The sequence below is a fragment of the Capricornis sumatraensis genome, chromosome 13 (genome assembly GCF_032405125.1).
Source record: "Capricornis sumatraensis isolate serow.1 chromosome 13, serow.2, whole genome shotgun sequence".
NCBI classification, from domain to species: domain Eukaryota; kingdom Metazoa; phylum Chordata; class Mammalia; order Artiodactyla; family Bovidae; genus Capricornis; species Capricornis sumatraensis.
Window position 1 is genome coordinate 67,592,292 of NC_091081.1, and position 19,444 is coordinate 67,611,735.

General features: G+C 43.4%; 1 protein-coding gene across 1 annotated transcript in view; it reads right to left on the bottom strand.

Moving 5' to 3' along the window:
• The window catches only part of HIVEP2 (HIVEP zinc finger 2), a 30,618-nt gene extending 16,453 nt beyond the window's left edge, over positions 1 to 14,165 (bottom strand). Inside the window, exons 1-2 of the mRNA XM_068985094.1 lie at positions 8,985 to 14,165; positions 6,680 to 6,834 (exon numbers count right to left, since the gene is read on the bottom strand). Of these exons, the coding sequence (XP_068841195.1) occupies positions 6,680 to 6,834; positions 8,985 to 14,150 (5,321 nt within the window). The 5' untranslated portion in view covers positions 14,151 to 14,165. The remainder of the gene's footprint in view (positions 1 to 6,679; positions 6,835 to 8,984) is intronic.
• Positions 14,166 to 19,444: the final 5,279 nt, after the last annotated feature.

Below are 19,444 nucleotides of genomic sequence, written 5' to 3' on the forward strand. Positions count from 1 at the left end.
TATACTAGCATACTTAAATCATCACATATCACTTGTTAACATTACATCATCTAAGATGTGCATTCACAACACATATACCCCTCTAAATTGCTAGAATAAATATAACTGATTATAGAATTCTTCACTGCAAGTTTCTACTCTATTTTTACAATCCTGGCACGAGAGTCAGAAATTTCTAGCTTACACAGGCTGAGCTGAGCTCACCAACTGTTGCCTACAGATTTGATCTGTTCTTCCCAAGGACCGTAATTCTGTACTGAAGTCTAAATTTCAAGTGGATTCTGGAAGGTACTGTTATATAATAAAAACTAGAGATTCTATTTTTCAATCAAATTTGTCTTTGTTTCTGGAAGGGTTTATAGAGAGGTTTGAAAGGATGTCTGAGGTCATCCAATTTAATTAAATCAGTAAGATGGACAAAGTCTTAGGTATTCACTGTAATAATCCATGGAAGAAAGCTACCCAGTGATCACCATCAGTCACATTTTGTTCAGCATTTAAGGAAACATGATCCATCATAGTGTATAGCAGCATTCTACTGAATAACTCAGTAAATATCATTATCTCTTAAATCTCAGGCTAGAATTATGGGTCTACTGCCAAAGATATTTCTTTTGAGGATTCTTTTTATAACTTCCAAAGGTAAAGTGACCTACAAACACCCTAACTCAGTGTGTGCTGACTTAAAGGTCTTAGATTTAGTCTTTTTTTTCTTTTGTTTGTTTTTAAATATTCTAAGAGCATTGCAAACTTCTCTATTTTGTTCCAGCTAATCCATCATCAGGAATAAAAGCAAATTCACTTTCATTTGTCCAAACCACTGAAGGATTTTTAAGATAGAAAATCCATCCTATCAACTCTGCTATGGATACTATTTGATCTTAACATTATCTGTTTTTCAGTCAGTACCAATCCAGGTGAGAATTAAGTAGTATCAAAAATATGAATAGTCAATTTTATGTACTTTTTAGTCCTTTAAATCTTTCCCCTTTTACAAAGAATTTCCAAAGTCAACTTTTTCTTCAAAACTATTTTGAACTTTATCTTTTATCTCATTGCCTTTGTAATAAAGCAGAAAGGAACCTAAAGTTGCACAATGTGTCACCTTTTAATACCCATATTCTCTGCCCCAAACTGGATGAAACTACCTAAGGACTACAGAATAAAACAAATAATTTCATAGACAGCAATTCTTCTCCAGGGAAGGGTACTTCAAGCTTCCTGTGGTACATCATTGTACTTCATGGAAAACACATTTTATTTTCAAATAATACTATTTTAAATTCCTTAGCTGATTAACTTGCTTCCAGAATGAAAATTAAGTTCTGTATAAAATATAAATGTATTAGAAAAATCTGTACAAATAAAATATTTACCCTTCAAAAGTTTTACAGACCCATAAATCTACTTGATACAAGAATTAATAGATTTTTGAAAAAATATGGCAACCTACTCTAGTATCTTTGTGTAAGAAATCCCATGGACAGAGGAGCCTGGTGGGCTACAGTCCATGGGGTCACAAAGAGCTGGACATGACTTAGCAACTAAACAACAACAACAATGAAATTACTAGGTCTATGAATTAGACAACATAGGAAACATATACACTTAAAAATTTGGTCAGTAATTTTTTTTTTTTGGAAGTCATCACTTTGCAATGGCAAACTAAGAGGTTTTAACACATTTCTTGGAATAAACAACTGGTCACCACCAGGCAGAAGTTGGATCACAGATTAAGGAATGAATGGGATATAGCCCATAAAGGGACAATGAAAGGAAGAGGAAATGAAATATCGGCACAATCCTTTTGGATCATCAAAACACAGTAATAAAATGTTCACATATGCTTTTCATTTGCATCTTTTGTTAGTGGCGATGAGCTTCCCAAAGCATGCAGACCTGTGAAGGCCTCACTTATCTAGCCCAAGTGCACTGCTCTGAAGAAGACTGCTGGACACAAGGGTTGACTCAGTCACAGGAACTTCTTGGGCTCTGAGGAAAGATATTATCTCTGTTTCTCTTGTTTGTGTTAAAAGATGAGGAATGTCAAAAAATACTGAGACAAGCTTCATGACGACAAACAACTGTGGTTTCAGCGGTGACAATACTCAGGCATCCACCCAAAGGGGGCCAACCCTATGAGGGAACCAGCTTCCATAATCTATCTCCAAATGGTAAATCTATCTGAGAAACTGATATATTGTATTACCAACGCCGGCTGTGACGGACCATGCAGAAGCGTGGCCGAGCGGAGCTACCCTACGCCCAAGGTCAGGGGCAGCGGCCAGGAGGAGCTACCCCACGCCCGAGATCAGGGGTGCCGGCCAGGAGCACTGGGCTGCGACGGCGCAGGAGTGGCTGAGAGGAGCTACCCCACTTCCGAGGTCAGAGGCAGTGACCAAGAGTGCCAGGCTGCGACAAGCGCAGGAGCGGCCGAGAGGGGCTACCCCACGCCCGAGGTCAGGGGCAACGGCCGCGAGGAGCAACCCCCGTCCAAGGAGCTGCAGCTGTGTGGGCATAGGAGGGCTGAGAGGAGCTACTCCACATTCAAGGTCAGGAGGGGCAGCCTAAGGAGATGCCCCTCGGCCAAGGTAAGAGAAACCCAAGTAAGGTGGTAGGTGTTAGGAGAGGGCATCAGAGGGCAGACACACTGAAACCATAATCACAGAAGACTAGTCGATCACACAGACCACAGCCTTGTCTAACTCAGTGAAACTAAGCTATGCCATGTGGGGCCACCCAAGATGGTCAGGTCATGGTGGAGAGGTCTGACAGGATGTGGTCCACTGGAGAAGGGAATAGCAAACCACATCAGTATTCTTGCCTTGAGAACCCCATGAACAGTATGAAAAGGCAAAATGATAGGATACTGAAAGAGGGACTCCCCAGGTCAGTAGGTGCCCAATATGCTACTGAAGATCAATGGAGAAATAACTCCAGAAAGAATGAAGGGATGGAGCCAAAGCAAAAGCAACACCCCGTTGTGGATGTGACTGGTGATAGAAGCAAGGTCCGATGCTGTAAAGAGCAATATTGCATAGGAACCTGGAATGTCAGGTCCATGAATCAAGGCAAATTGGAAGTGGTCAAACAGGAGATGGCAAGGGTGAACGTCGACATTCTAGGAATCAGCGAACTAAAATGGACTGGAATGGGTGAATTTAACTCAGATGACCATTATATCTACTACTGTGGGCAGGAGTCCCTTAGAAGAAATGGAGTAGACATCATGGTCAACAAGAGTCCAAAATACTTGGATGCAATCTCAAAAACAACAGAATGATCTCTGTTTGTTTCCAAGGCAAACCATTCAATATCACAGTAATCCAAGCCTATGCACCAACCAGTAATGCTGAAGAAGCTGAAGTTGAACAGTTCTGTGAAGACCTTTTAGAACTAACACCCCAAAAAGTTGTCCTTTTCATTACAGGGGACTCGAATGCAAAAGTAAGAAGTCAAGAAACACCTGGGGTAACAGGCAAATTTGGCCTTGGAATACGGAATGAAGCAGGGCAGAGGCTAATAGAGTTTTGCCAAGAGAACGCACTGGTCATAGAAAACATGCTGTTCCAAAAACACAAGAGAAGACTCTACACATGGACATCACCAGATGGTCAACACCAAAATCAGACTGATTATATTCTTTGCAGCCAAAGATGGAGAAGCTCTATACAGTCAACAAAAACAAGACCGGGAGCTGACTGTGGCTCAGATCATGAACTCCTTATTGCCAAATTCAGACTTAAATTTCAGAAAGTAGGGAAAACCACTAGACCATTCAGGTATGACCTAAATCAAATTCCTTATGATTATACAGTGGAAGTGAGAAATACATTTAAGGGACTAGATCTGATAGATAGAGTGCCTGACGAACTATGGACGGAGGTTCATGACATTGTATAGGAGACGTGGATCAAGACCATCCCCATGGAAAAGAAATGCAAAAAAGCAAAATGGCTGTCTGGGGAGCCTTACAAATAGCTGTGAAAAGAAAAGAAGCGAAAAGCAAAGGAGAAAAGGAAAGATATAAGCATCTGAATGCAGAGTTCCAAATAGCAGGGAGAGATAAGAAAGCCTTCCTCAGCGATCAGTGCAAAGAAATAGAGGAAAACAACAGAATGGGAAAGACTAGAGATCTCTTCAAGCAAATTAGAGATACCAAGGGAATATTTCATGCAAAATGGGCTTGATAAAGGACAGAAATTGTATGGACCTAACAGAAGCAGAAGATATTAAGAACAGGTGGCAAGAATTCACAGAACTGTACAAAAAAGATCTTCATGACCCAGATAATCACGATGGTGTGATCACTCACCTAGAGCCAGACATCCTGGAATGTAAAGTCAAGTGGGCCTTAGAAAGCATCACTACGAACAAAGCTAGTGGAGGTGATGGAATTCCAGTGGAGCTCTTTCAAATCCTGAAAGATGATGTTGTGAAAGCGCTGCACTCAATATGCCAGCAAATTTGGAAAACACAGCAGTGGCCATAGGACTGGAAAAGGTCAGTTTTCATTTCAATCCCAAAGAAAGGCAATGCCAAAGAATGCTCAAACTACCGCACAATTGCACTCATCTCACACGCTAGTAAAGTAATGCTCAAAATTCTCCAAGCCAGACTTCAGCAATAGGTGAACTGTGAACTTCCAGATGTTCAAGCTGGATTTAGAAAAGGCAGAGGAACCAGAGATCAAATTGCCAACATCCGCTGGATCATGGAAAAAGCAAGAGAGTTCCAGAAAATCATCTATTTCTGCTTTATTGACTATGCCAAAGCCTTTGACTGTGTGGATCACAATAAACTGTGGAAAATTCTGAAAAAAATGGGAATACCAGACCACCTGACCTGCCTCCTGAGAAACCTATATCCAGGTCAGGAAGCAACAATTAGAACTGGACATGGAACAACAGACTGGTTCCAAATAGGAAAAGGAGTACGTCAAGGCTGTATATTGTCACCCTGCTTATTTAACATATATGCAGAGTACATCATGAGAAATGCTGGGCTGGAAGAAGCACAAGCTGGAATCAAGATTGCCGGGAGAAATAATCACCTCAGATATGCAGCTGACACCACCCTTATGGCAGAAAGTGAAGAGGAACTAAAAAGCCTCTTGATGAAAGTGAAAGAGGAGAGTGAAAAAGTTGGCTTAAAGCTCAACATTCAGAAAACGAAGATCATGGCATCTGGTCCCATTACTTCATGGGAAATAGATGGGGAAACAGTGGAAGCAGTGTCAGACTTTAATTTTTTGGGCTCCAAAATCACTGCAGATGGTGACTGCAGCCATGAAATTAAAAGACACTTACTCCTTGGAAGGAAAGTTATGACCAAACTAGACAGCATATTCAAGAGCAGAGACATTACTTTGCCAACAAAGGTCTGTCTAGTCAAGGCTATGGTTTTTCCAGTGGGCATGTATGGATGTAAGACTTGGACTGTGAATAAATCTGAGTGCTGAAGAATTGATGCTTTTGAACTGTGATGTTGGGAGAAGACTCTTGAGAGTCCCTTGGACTGTGAGGAGATCCAAACAGTCCATTCTAAAGGAGATCAGTCCTGGGTGTTCTTTGGAAGGACTGATGCTAAAGCTGAAACTTCAATACTTTGGCCACCTCATGTGAAGAGTTGACTCATTGGAAAAGACTCTGATGCTGGGAGGAGGGGACGACAGAGGATGAGATGGCTGGATGGCATCACCAACTCAATGGACATGAGTTTGAGTGAACTCTAGGAGTTGGTGATGGCCAGGGAGGCCTGGCGTGCTGAGATTCATGGGATTGCAAAGAGTTGGACACGACTGAGTGACTGAACTGAACTGAACTGAACTGAACTAACAATTTAGGGTTAAACAGATAACATTATTAAAGTTGTAAATTATAGATCTGTTGTAGAGATAAGGTAATTACATCACAATCCCCAAATGTGGTTAATGTCCTTTAAATTAAAAAAAATTTAAACCAAATATCTGGGCTTTTTCTTCAATGTGACTGGATTGAAGATACTTTTCTATCAAAATCTAAAACTTGACATTACACACACATGTAATTTTTCTTAACTAGATAGATAACAAAGTCATTGAACCTTATCATTTGAGTTTCTGCAACTCAGAATTCTTAAAAAGAAATTCCTAAAGACAGAGAAACTATCACAGATCAGAGGAGGCTGGGGAAACATGCAAGATGGTGCTCTGGCTTGGTTCCTGGAAGAGAAAGAGGGTAGTGCAGGAACTGGTAAAATCCCATATATCTGGAGTTCAGGTAATAATAAAAACAATAAAACCAACTGGCTTCCAGGTACGTACATGAGTGTGCAAGATTGCGTTTTTGTAATGCAAAATAAAAATATGTCCATTAATAACACAAGTGGTTGTAAAAATAATACTAAAGAATGAACAAACTTAGATGACAACAAAAGTCCAGCAGTTTAAATTAGAGGTATGAAAATTTAAGGCAGAGGTTCAAACCATATACAATAAGACATTTTTATTAAAAGCAAGTCATGAAAGCATGGGCATAAACTCATTATGTTACCAAACAGACTTCAGAAATGTGTATACAAAAAGAATTTGCTTTATGCTTCGGACCAGAGGAGGTATGATATTTTCCACACAGACACTCAGGACCATTAACTCTGATGTCTAATAGAATAGTTGACATTTGCACTTATGTTTCCTTACCCTCCTTCAAAGATTTTAATTCGAATAGGCTCAGTTTGCTTGGATCCAATATCCTTATCTCCATGAATATCTCCTTTCCCTCTTTCCTTTAAGATACTTCCCACTAGTTTCCTTTCTAGTTTGCTGCCAAATAAAAAGGACGCATCTGGTTTCATCTGTAGGAAAAAAGAGAGAATCATTTTGTATGCATTCCCTAAAACACAGAGGAAGCCCACGTATTCCACTCTTTCATGGTCTCTGAAAATTAGCCTAAATTCCATACTAAAAGGCCATGGGGTGGCTACATAAAAGGGACAATGGGGATAAAATCAGAAAAGAATGACAGTTTCTACAGAATAAATTTAACATTCTTTTAAAAACAAGACCCCATTAGCACAAATACCATGCAACACTAATAAAAATGTTAAAAACAAGTGCTGTATTTTGGAAGTAGCAATTCAAGCAATCTCTATGCATTTCAAAAACATTCTCAAAAGTTATTAAAGAGAAATGGTAACTGAAATATACTGTACATTTTATATATTTTATATTTATAAATCCTCCATTTACTTTTTTATTGCATAAATTCCAAAATGGCCCTTATTAATATTTTTATAATTTTACACGTAAGGCAATAACTGTTCATGCAGAAGCAAACCCACTAATCCTTGGGAAAATGAGTTGAGAGAAATACATATGTATTATAAATATAAAATAAAATTTAGTAAAAAGTATAGTCAATGGGACCAACTCTTCCCCCAGAAGTTGGCAGAGCTCAGTTCTGACATCCTGCAGTTTCCTTTGTCGACTGAAAAAAGATGCGTAACATGAGAGTTGTGAGTTGAGTTTTATTTGAGGCAAAATGAGGAAGAGTTGACTCATTGGAAAAGACTCTGATGCTGGGAGGGATTGGAGGCAGGAGGAGAAGGGGACGACAGAGGATGAGATGGCTGGATGGCATCACCGACTCGATGGACATGAGTTTGAGTGAACTCTGGGAGTTGGTGATGGCCAGGGAGGCCTGGCGTGCTGCAATTCATGGGGTCACAAAGAGTCAGACACGACTGAGACTGAGCGACTGAACTGACTGACTGAGGACTGCAACCCGGGAGACAGCACTTTAGATAGCCCTGAGAAACTGTTCCAAAGAGTTAGTGTATGTGTGTGTTAGTTGCTCAGTTGTGTCCGACTCTTTGTGAACCCATGGACTGTAGCCCGCCAGGCTTCTTTGTCCACGGAATTCTCCAGGCAAGAATATAGGAGTGGGTTGCCATTCCCTTCTCCAGGGGATCTTCGGCCCAGGGATCAAACCTGGGTCTCCTGCAATGCAGGTGATTCTTTACCGTCTGAAACACCAGGGAAGCCCCAGTGGTGGTGGGGGAAGGTCAACATACGAGATTTTGGTGAAGGGGGAGTTGAATGCCATGAAGCACTCTTCTTACAAAAGGTTTTCTGCCAGTCACAAGGAGCTGATGTCACCATGAAGGGATTTAGTACTTTTCTAGAAATGAGGAGATGCAAGGATTGGAAACTACTCATTGGCAAAGACCCTGATACCAGGAAAGATTGAGGGCTGGAGAAGGAGGCGATGGAGGATGAGATGGTTGGATAGCATCACTGACTCAATGGACAAGTCTGAGCAAACTCCAGGAGATAGTGAAGGTCAGGGAAGCCTGATGTGCTGCAGTCCATGGGGTTGCAGAGAGTTGGACACAACTGAGTGACTGAACAACAACAAGGACTGGAATCATGGAATCAGTTCCTGAAAAATATCTATCTAAAGACCTGTTCCACCAGATTCCCTGGAGTACAGAGTGTCTCACTCTCTACGCTGAATACCCTTCAGGGCATGTCAAAGATCAACAGCTACAGAAGCACAGGTTCAGATGCAATCTCCGCAAAGGCAGATGGTAAATGCCCTTGGCAAGCACCAATTTGTAACTGGCACCTTCCCGACCTTTCCTCTCTAGTGCTCACTCCTTGTTCTATGTCCTCATTTCACAATTTCCTGAATTCCTCACATCAACAAAAAGTCGATTTCCTAGGTCACTAACCCAGGTCTCTCGGAAGGGGGAGGAACTCTAAGGAATTAGCCCCTGAGGTGGGATTTCACAACACCTGGCTGGAGAGATACTTTGTGCCTGGGACAGTCCTAAGACCCTCATAACTAAGTTCACATCAATGATTAAGGCCTGTCTACGGAGGATTCTGGCCACCTTGGCCTTCACTTCACTTGTATCTTTTTGGTCGTACAATCTTTACTATGTTATTCTGCTCAGCAATCAAATCTACAACACAGAACACTTTCAGAAACAAAGTTTGTTACCTGAGCAAACTGCTTCCAAGCACTTGACGATGTCAGTTTGCCAGTTCCAGGCCGGTGCATAGCAGCCAGAGTATAAATTTCTGCAGTGATTTTTTGTTTGGACCTCAGAAGAGCCAGTGTGGTCTTGGTGTTCAATCCAGATGGGTTTGGGTTACAGGAACTAATGCACCATGAAGCATAAACCGAGGATTTGAAGGTGGCCTGCTGCACATAATTGGGTTTTGTATAATTCAAGAAGCACCAACTCACAGTTGTCGTTGTCCGCAGACTGGGGAACTGAAGAATCTGCTGGAAATCTACCATGTCCGTGAAAAGAAGAGTTGAATTCGCCATTTTCCCACTTGGGCCTGAGGCCCTGTGGACCAGCACACCAGCAGGCAGTTTCTGGCCCTTTCCTTGCTCTTCAAGCTGACTGTCCCCAGGTGGTAAGGAGGAGGTCTGAGGGCTCATGCTCATATCAGAGGCAGTCTCGTCAATGTCCAACTCATCTGAGGACTCTTTGCTTTCCGAGGGCCCACTGGATGACTTCTGCCCCAGGGGAGATGCTCGGGAGCCTGGCATGACAGGCTCCCTTGAGGGCACGCTGGAAGAGGGATGGTCTTGAGATGAGGAGGGGGACAGCGAGGAGAAGGAAGATGACCCTGACGCAAAGCCATCCTTTGGCTCGGAAGCACAGCCCTGTCGAACCAGCTGGGGTTTCTGGGGGCGGGAGAGATCCTTCTTGATGTCTGAGTTGGTCAGCTCCACGGCGCTGAGCTCCTCCACGATCTGTCCATACATCTTTTCTTCCTTGACTCTTTTCTGCTGCTTCGTTTCCATGAAGAGTTCTAAGCTGCTGGCCGGGGAAAGCATACGTTTGCTGCCTCCCAGGGTGGCCACGCTGTCAGAGGTGGAAGGTAAACATAAGGGGATTGAGGACTCCAAGCCAAGGGGTAAAGTCTGAGGTACTTTCCAGATGGGGTATTTTTCCAAGCCTGCATGCTGCCCCAACACCTGGGCAATGTTAAATCCTATCCCTTGCATGGCTGCGTTGGTTACCAGGGTTCTTTGGGTCACATTCTCGTCAACTTTGCATATGACAATGGCAGGGCTGTTCTGCCCAAGCATCTGAGAAATGCTTGTGTACATGACACTCCCATAGGATGGGACGTGCGTCTGGATCCTAACAGGAACCACCGTTCCCGGCAAGGACTGCAAGGGCCCAGCGCTCGCTGAGGCGAAATCTTCCTGAACAACCTGCTCAGAGGGAGTATCTGTTGACTTGGTGCTCTCCCCAGAGGGAAACTTTGGAAGGAGGTTCTTTGAGGGTAGCCCTGATGTTCCTGAATAACCTGGGTAGGTTTGATCTTTCGTGTGCGTGTAATCAGCGGATTTCTTTCCAGTGTGTTCGGCCAAGGGCTCCAAGGGGTAGCTGGGGTGAACTTCTGCCTGGAAAGAAGGCTTGCCATAGCTCTTCGGAGTGTGCTGAGCAAGAGGATGGGGGAAGTGTGCCTGCCACCAAGGGGGCTGCTGGGCTGGTAAGTGAACCATACAGACGGTAGGATACTGGAACTGAAACAAGGCGCTCTGGATTGGAGAAAACGGGAGAGCCTCCTGATGGGGAAACAAATGTGGCTGTTCAGACAAGTGCTTGCTTGCAATATAGGATGTTGGTTGTATCAAGGGATTTCTCAGAGATTCCTGACTATCCAGGTGCAGGATCTGCTGCTGGGCCAGGTGGAGGGGGCCTGAGCTCAGCTGGGGGCAGGGACCCACGACTTGCTTCCCTGGGTCCTCGGCCGGGAGGGGAGGGAGCACGGAGCACGGAGCGTGGGGCCATGTGGACCTGAGGCTGGCGTGCAGATGCTCCAGCTGCTCCTGCTTGACACCCAGATCCGCGCCGGCCTCCCCCTGGGAGATCTCGGGAGAGCCGCTGAAGGACGCCTGGCGCACCAGAAAGCACTTCTTCCTCTCCCGGGATGGGGACAGCACAGAGGCGGCCGACGCTCCGGCTGTGGGCGCGTGGGACAGGTTCCCATAATCAAATGACTTGCTCCGAATTTCTGGGACCTCCGTGGGGTGAGGACAAGGCATCTGCTCAGATGAACAGCGTCGCATCTCCTTCTGGTGATGGTGGTGGCTAGGGACTGACAGTGAGTAGGAACCGGCGGGGACGGTCAAGAACTCCGAATGCTTCCCGAACTCATCTGGCTTGGAAGCCACAAGCTTCATGGTCTCCTCTCGATCGAAAGACATGGAGAAGCTGGAGCTGTGGGACAGGTTACTCTCTTGACTGGGGCTGCGGGAGAGGCCGGTGCCTGTGGACTCGAAGCTGGATTCCCCGGAGGAGTGCTCCATGTCCGCGAGTCGCAGACGCTTCTTTTTGGGCGGCAGCTTCTCGGCCGGGAGCTGGGAGAGGGTCTCGCTTCTCTGGGGCCACTGGAACTCCTCCACCGGCTTTTCCGGCTCTTTGCTCTGCGTTTCCTTCTCTTTCTCCGGCTTGTCTGGCTCCTCGGTCACACGGATCTCCGGTACTTGGATGTTGTGCTGGCGCACCAGCCGGGGCGGCGCGTGGTAGGGCGGTGGCGGGACTTGAGGCGCGGGGGACGGTTTCCCCGCGCTCTCCGCGCCCTCCCCGGGCGGGGCCCACTCCGGGCTCACCGGGGCTTCGGAGATCTCGCTGTCGCACGTCTCGGAGGGTGATGAGACTTTCTCCTGGGCGCTGGCCACGAGTTCAGCGGACTCGGACCGCTCGAAGGAATTGGGGCGGCTCAGCGAGTTGGTGTGCTGAATCACAGAGATCACGTTTCCAGGAGGCTTTCTGCCCGCTCCATCCGATTGCTTGTCCGGATCAGCCGCCAAGGGTGACTCCTCCGACCCGAGAGAGGGGCTCCCAGATTGCAGCGGGGGTCGACACAGGTCAAAGCGCTCAGAGTGCCCATGAGAAGGGTTTTCCTGTCCAGCCAGGCCGAACCCACTCCTCGTGCCTTCCTGCATCTGCAGCTTGGACTCGTAATCTGCAGTCGCGATGCCCGAAGGCGTGCTGCTGCAGATCATGGGGGTGTCCTCCTCGTCCCCGACGCTCTTTTCTTTCCGGCGTTTTCGAGTTTCGCACGTGGTTCCAAACATGGTTGGCATGCCCTGGGATGGCGCCGAGGGATCCATGAAGTACTCTCCGCCATGTTTCAATGGGCTGATGCAGGAAACATCCCTGTAGTTTTGCTTCGTTGTCTCAGAGTCCTCCCACTTCTTATAGGGTTTGCGGCAGACATCATAGTCATAGCCGACCCTGTCCCCAGGAATCAATTTCTTTTCCTTCAAGGATGGACCTGTGATGCTTTTGGACACCCTGCCATGGTGGTCTCCCTCCAGATGCCCCTCCTGGACTGAAGGCAGCTCAAAAGCTGCTTGTCTCCTTAACATGCGCTGAGGTGGTATGCCTACCGTTCCTGGGTAGAACACATCATCCGAGCCAGTCATCCGCTCATCAAATGAGTGACTTCCTCTCAAAGAAGGAGGAAGACTTAAGTTAGTTGCTGAAGAAGTTGGCATTGAGTTGCTTCGAATAAGGGGTGAAGAGTCAACTGGAGCTTCAAGGAGAACTGGGCTGCCACTTTGGAAATTGGCTGGATAAAGTTTTCCTTCATTCCTGATAGATGATGGAATGGTCTGGGATTGTCTTGACTCACTGTTGAATTTGGTGGATTTTAGCATGCCGGTCTGACTGGGGTCAATTTCCACCTTGCTTGGGATCAGCTGTGAAACAGGATCTTCAAACATCTTGACATCTAACCTGGTGTTGACGTGAGGTAATGAGTCCATGGTGCCCTTCCTACCCATCGTGGCGCGTTCCTGACTTGTGGTAGTAACACTGAGTGTATTTCTCGGACTAAGCCGACAGTATTTTCCAAAGATGATTTCTTCATAAGACTTCGCGTTTGTGTTTGGAGGGCTGATCTGCTGCTCTGCACTTTCTGAGCGGGAAAAGTAACCAGAGTCAGTGCTTCCTTTACTGTGCGGGCTCAGAAGGTTCAGAGATGGCTCAGAATCTTGTCCTTTTTTCTCTGACAGTCTTAGTGCAAGTTTCTGTTTAACTGTGTGAGAGTCATCAGCCTTAGTACTTAAAGACGGATTTGGTAACATATCAGAGCCAATATACTGAGAGCTTTCATTAGGTAAAGGAATTCCGCTTTTGGGGATAATCAAAATCGGCACCTTCATTGGACCTCCCAGCGATTCTTCCAATGACCCGTGATAGCCACCTCTGCTGGGCATTTCCAGTGGAATGGGTGGGCCAGGACTCATTTTGTCAGAAGCCTCAACAAACAAAGAACTCTCCTCATCTGTGTCTGTACTCTGTTCACCGTCTGAATGTATTTCTGCCTCTACATCAATAAAACCAGCCTCTAGATCCAATTTTGATACCGCTGACTCTGTGAAAGGGACTAATCCTGCCTTAATTGCATGGGCATGTGACTTCCTGTGCTTGTACAAATTGCTCTTCGTCTTGAAAGAGAAACCACAAGGTATACATGGGTATGGCCGCTCACCGGTATGGGACCTGATGTGTTTTTTCAGTACGCTGGGTTTGGCACATGCCCTGCTGCAGTAAGGGCAAATGTACTTGCCGGGCTTTTTGGGTTTGTGCTCTTTTTTGTGAGCATCTTCAGACTGTTCGATACTTTTCTGGGAGTATTGGCTATAAGCAGGGTTCAGACTTGAAATCTTTTTTCTAGGATAACCACCACTGTGGCCGTGTATAGGAAAGGAAAATAGGTCCTCAGAGGCAACAGATGGCAAAGGGCCAGGGAAAAGCCACGGAGGGCCTTCGAGGCTCTGGTGTGGCTTGTTGCTGTGCATGACCCCCTGTGGCAATGAGTGCTGAGGGAAAGAGAGTGAATGTTGGCATGAATAAGGACTTGGACGGTGTGGTGGGTATTGCTTCTCTGCCACTTGCTGGACCACTTCGCTAGGTGAGGCCAGTTTCCCAGAACCAAAGAGTTGTGCTGATGCTGTGTTTCCAATATGCTCAGGATCAATTTGTGGTTGCCGCTGTCCTTCTTGACTGCCAAAAGTGCTCATCTTAATAACAGCTGATTGTTCCTGTCTCCATCTACCTGATGCTTTATCAGTTTCTCCAGACCTTGAGGTAGCTTTTTGTCCTAGAGCTGTGTCCCCAGTGTCCATTTTGTCACACAAGGTCTCAAGTGCTAGTTTGCTTGAAAGCCGTGCAGACTCATGGAGTGTCTTCAAAGCTGTCCCTTTCAAAGCTTGCTTGCTTCCATGTTCCAGGGTGTCTGCAGACTTGCTGAGTTTTCCTTCTCTTTGGAACCTTCCACACCCACCCCGTAGTCTGTGGGCATTTGATGGTATGTCCTTGGACCGGGGCTATAACACAGTTCTCTCCATTGTAGAAATGTCCATCCAAAAGCTAAGTGCAAATCTATAAAGATTTCTTATGGCATTTGAATATTTTCAACTAGGATGAAATTGGGATGATGAATAGTCTAGGAGAAATTTTGCCCATCAACTAGAGCAAAGTTCAACTGTCAGTTTCACTAAGACAAAATGGTCTGAAAGAAAACAGAACAAAACACAAAGAGATTGTCAATAACAGTTATCAAGTAAGAAACTAAAACCAACCCTAAATATACAGCCTGAAATTGGATACAGTGAAAATATGTTTATTCCAAGAAATCCTTTTTATATCTGTTACATTAATTCCACAATTAAAGGTTATTACTTGCAAATTTAATATTGTCATAAGCATAAATCTCAACTTTTGGTCACCCTTTTAAGCCCTCCTTAATCTTGATAAAATAACAGCATTTAAGGGAAAACTTTTGATATGTATTATTTATAAAATCATAAAAATTTTAAAAGTCTTCATTAACATAAATTTAGAGCTATTGCTAACCAAGTTTTATGACTTACATGCTAAGTGTACTACATATTTCTCTATTTAGATATGTTAAATGTATAATATGATATAATTTACAAGTATACAATACAATGTTAACATAAAATGTTATATGTATTATATATAATGTTAACATAAAATATAAGTATATTTTATAACTTAAAGACATTGATTAGACTAAGGCTGGCTGCAAGAATTAAAGATTGTCATGGAGCTTTGGAAAAGGCAGAAAAGTGCATCTAAATAAAATAGTTATAAAATCTTCGTAATATGGACGAAAAAACAGATTTTGGGGAAAGTTAAAAAATATAATGTTTACCTGAATGGTTTAGAGTTCTCATGGGCATGATTGTCTTGTCGCTTCCTGGGTAGAAAATACATACAGTTAGGAAATATTATTCCATTAAACTATAACACTGCCAATTACAAATGTCAATTTAAAACTTATTATATGTAGATCTCACAATGTTATGAGATGTAATGTAAGGAGATGGCAAGAGTGAACACTGACATTTTAGGAATCAGTGAACTCAAATGGATGGGAATGGCAAATTTAATTCAGATCACCATTATATCTACTACTGTGGGCAAGAATTCCATAGAAGAAATGGAGTCGCCCTCATAGTCAACAAGAGTCCAAAATGCAGTTCAGTTCAGTTGCTCAGTCATGTTCGACTCTCCGTGACACTATGTACTGCAGCATGCCAGGCCTCCCTGTCCATCGCCAACTCGCAGGGTTTACTCAAACTCATGTCCATCAAGTCGGTGATGCCATCCAGCTATCTTTCCCAGCATCAGGGTCTTTTCAAATGAGTCAATTCTTCGCATCAGGTGGCCAAAGTATTGGAGTTTCAGCTTCAGCATCAGTCTTTCCAATGAATATTCAGGACTGATTTCCTTTAGGATGGACTGGTTGGATCTCCTTGCAGTCCAAGGGACTCTCAAGAGTCTTCACCAACACCACAGTTCAAAACCATCAATTCTTCAGCACTCAGCTTTCTTTAGAGTCCAACTCTCATATCCATACTACTACTGGAAAAACCATAGCTTTGACTAGACGGACCTTTGTTGGCAAAGTAATGTCTCTGCAGTCTTAAAATGAAAGAATGATCTTGGTTCATTTCCAAGGTAAACCATTTGATATCATAGTAATTGAAGTCTATGCCCAACCACTAACGCCAAAGAAGCTGAAGTTGAATGGTTCTTTGAAGACCATTCAACCTTCTTGAAGGTTCTATAAGACCTTCTACAACTAACACCAAAAAAAAATGTCTTTTTCATCATAGTGGACTGGAATGCAAAAGTAGGAAATCAAGAGATGCCTGGAGTAAGGCAAGTTTGGCCTTGGAGTACAAAATGAAGCAGGGCAAAGGCTAACAGAGTTTTGCCAAAAGAACATATTGGTCATAGCAAACATCCTCTTGCAACAACACAAGAGACAACTTTACACACTAACACCATCAGATGTTAATATCAGATGTCAATACTGGTATCAGACTGATTATATTCTTTACAGTTGAAGATGAAGAAGCTCTATACAGTTAGCAAAAACAAGACTGGGAGCTTACTGTGGCTCAGATCATGAACTCCTTATTGCAAAATGCAGACTTAATTGAAGAAAGTAGAGAAAACCACTAAGTCATTCAAGTGTAACCTAAATCAAATCCCTTACAATTATACAGTGAAAGCGCCAAACAGATTCAAGGGAGTAGATCTGATCAACAGAGTGCCTGAAGAACTATGGATGGAGGTTCAAAACATTGTACAGGAGGTGATAATCAAAACCATCCCCAGGAAAAAGAAATGCTAAAAAGGCAAAATGGTTGTCTGAGGAGATCTTACAAATAGCTGAGAAAGGAAGAGAAGAGAAAGGCAAAGGAGAAAAGGAAAGATATACCCATCTGAATGCAGAGTTCCAAAGAGTAAGGAGAGATAAGAAAGCCTTCCTAAGTGATCAATGCAAAGAAATAGAAGAAAACAATAAAATGAGAAAGACTAGAGGTCTCTTCAAGAAAATCAGAGATACCAAGGGAATATTTCATGCAAAGATGGACATAATAGCAGACAGAAATGGTACAGATCTAACAGAAGCAGAAGATATTAAGAAGAGGTGAAGAATACACAGAAGAACTATATAAAAAATATCTTAATGACCCAGATAACCACAATGGTGTGATTACTCACCTAGGGCCAGACGTTTTGGAGTGCAAAGTCAAGTGGGCCTTAGGAAGCATCACTGTGAACAAAGCTAGTGATGGAATTCCAGCTGAGCTATTTCAAGTCCTAAATGATGATGCTATGAAAATGCTGCACTCGATATGCCAGCAAATTTGGAAAACTCAGCAGTGGTCACAGGACTGGAAAAGCTGTTTTCATTCCAATCCCAAAGAAACACAATGCCAAAAAATGTTCAAACTACCACACAATTGCACTCATTTCACATGCTAGCAAGGTCATGCTCAAAATCCTCCAAGCTAGGCCTCAACAGTACGTGAACTGAGAATTTCCAGATGTACAAGCTGGATTTAAAAAAGGCAGAGGAACCAGAGATCAAATTGCCGACATCTGTTGGGTCATAAAAAAAAGCAAGAGAGTTCCAGAAAAACATCTACTTCTGCTTCATTTACTACACTTATTCCTTTGACTGTGTGGATCACAACAAACTGTGGGAAAAAAATTTTTTTTAATATTTATTCATTTATTCGGCTGCACCAGGTCTTAGTTGCAGCATGTGGGATCTAGTTCCCTGACCAAGGATCAAACCTGGGCCCCCTGCATTGGGAGCTGAGAGTCTTAACCACAGGACCAGCAGGGAAGTCCCCAAACTGGAAAATTTTTTAAGAGACGGGAATACCAGACCACCTTACCTGCCTCCTGAGAAACCTGTATGCAGCTCAAGAAGCAACAGTAGGAACCTGACATGGAACAACAGACTGGGAACAGAGTATATCAAGACTGTATATTATCATCCTGTTTATTTAACTTATATGCAGAGTACATCATATGAAATGCCAGGCTGTCTGAAGCACAAGCTTGAATCAAGATCGCCAGGAGAAATATCAATAACCTCAGATATGCAGATGACACCACCCTTACGGCAGAAAGTGAAGAGAAACTAAAGAGCTTCTTGACGAAAGTGAAAGAGGAGAGTAAAAAGGTTGGCTTAAAACTCAACATTCAAAAAACTAAGATCATGGCATCTGGTCTTATCACTTCGTGAGAGACAGATGGGGAAACAATGGAAATACTGACAAACTTTATTTTCTTGGGCTCCAAAATCAATGCGTGACTGCAGCCATGAAATTAAAAGATGCTTGCTCCTTGGAAGAAAGGCTATGACAAACCTAGTCAGCATATTAAAAAGCAGAGACATTACTTTGCTGACAAAAGTCTGTATAGTCAAAGCTATGGTTTTCCCCGTAGTCATGTACTGATTGTGAGAGTTGGACCATAAAGAAGGCTGAGCACAGAAGAATTGATGCCTTTGAACTGTGGTGTTGGAGAAGACTCTTGAGAATCCCTTGGAAAGGAAGGAAATCAAACCAGTCAATCCTAAAGGAAATCAACCCTGAATGAAAAATCACTGGAAGGACTGATGCTGAAGCTGAAGCTCCAATACTCTTGCCATCTGATGGGAAGGGCCGACTCATTGGAAAAGACTCTGATGCTGGGAAAGACTGAAGGCAGGAGGAAAAGGGAATGAAGGGATGAGATGGTTGAATAGCATCACCACCTCAATGGACACGAGTCTGAGCAAACTCTGGGTGATGCTGAAGGACACGGAAACCTGGTGTGGTGCAGTCCATGGGGTCACAAAGAGTTGGACACGACTGAGCGACTGAACAGCAACCACCACCATATTATGTGCTCTAAAAAATACAGCAAGTAACTGCTTTAGAAAACACTAAAGTAGTAAACATAATATTGATTGCCACTATGCCTAAGAATAACTCAAGGAGAAAAACATTTTTTAAACTTCAGTCATACTTTCTAAAATATAAGTAAAACATCTTAGACTTTTGACAGAAAGGCTTGGCTTTAATTCCTTAGATATTAAAAAGTTGAGAAGAGTAGGTTTTTTAAATTTAACCTGTAGATTAAAAATTTTTTTTAATAAATATCTTTTTTAGGAAATTTGCATGACAGCAAGGTGAAAAAGTCTTCCGGATGACTATGAATGGCTCCAGAAAACTTGATAACTTAGAAACTATTAGATATTAAGTGAATACTCAGTTTCCATAAGGGAATGGCCAATGTAGTACACATAGAATTCTGATAACTTCAATTGTATCAATTACAATGATATCTGATGTGTTTCCTTAATAGGCAATATAGCAGTGTTTATCATAGTAAGAAAGCTCATATTCTTTGGTCCAGGAATTCCATGTCTTGAAATGTATCCGTACAGATGTACACAAGAGCACCAAGATGTGTGTACAAGGATTACTTAGGTCAATTAAGGCTCAGTTGTAAGACTCAGCCACTTAAAGAAAATTAAGTGTATCTATAAGTACTAATATAAAAGCTCATCCAGAAGGTAGTAACATTGGATATAAAATAG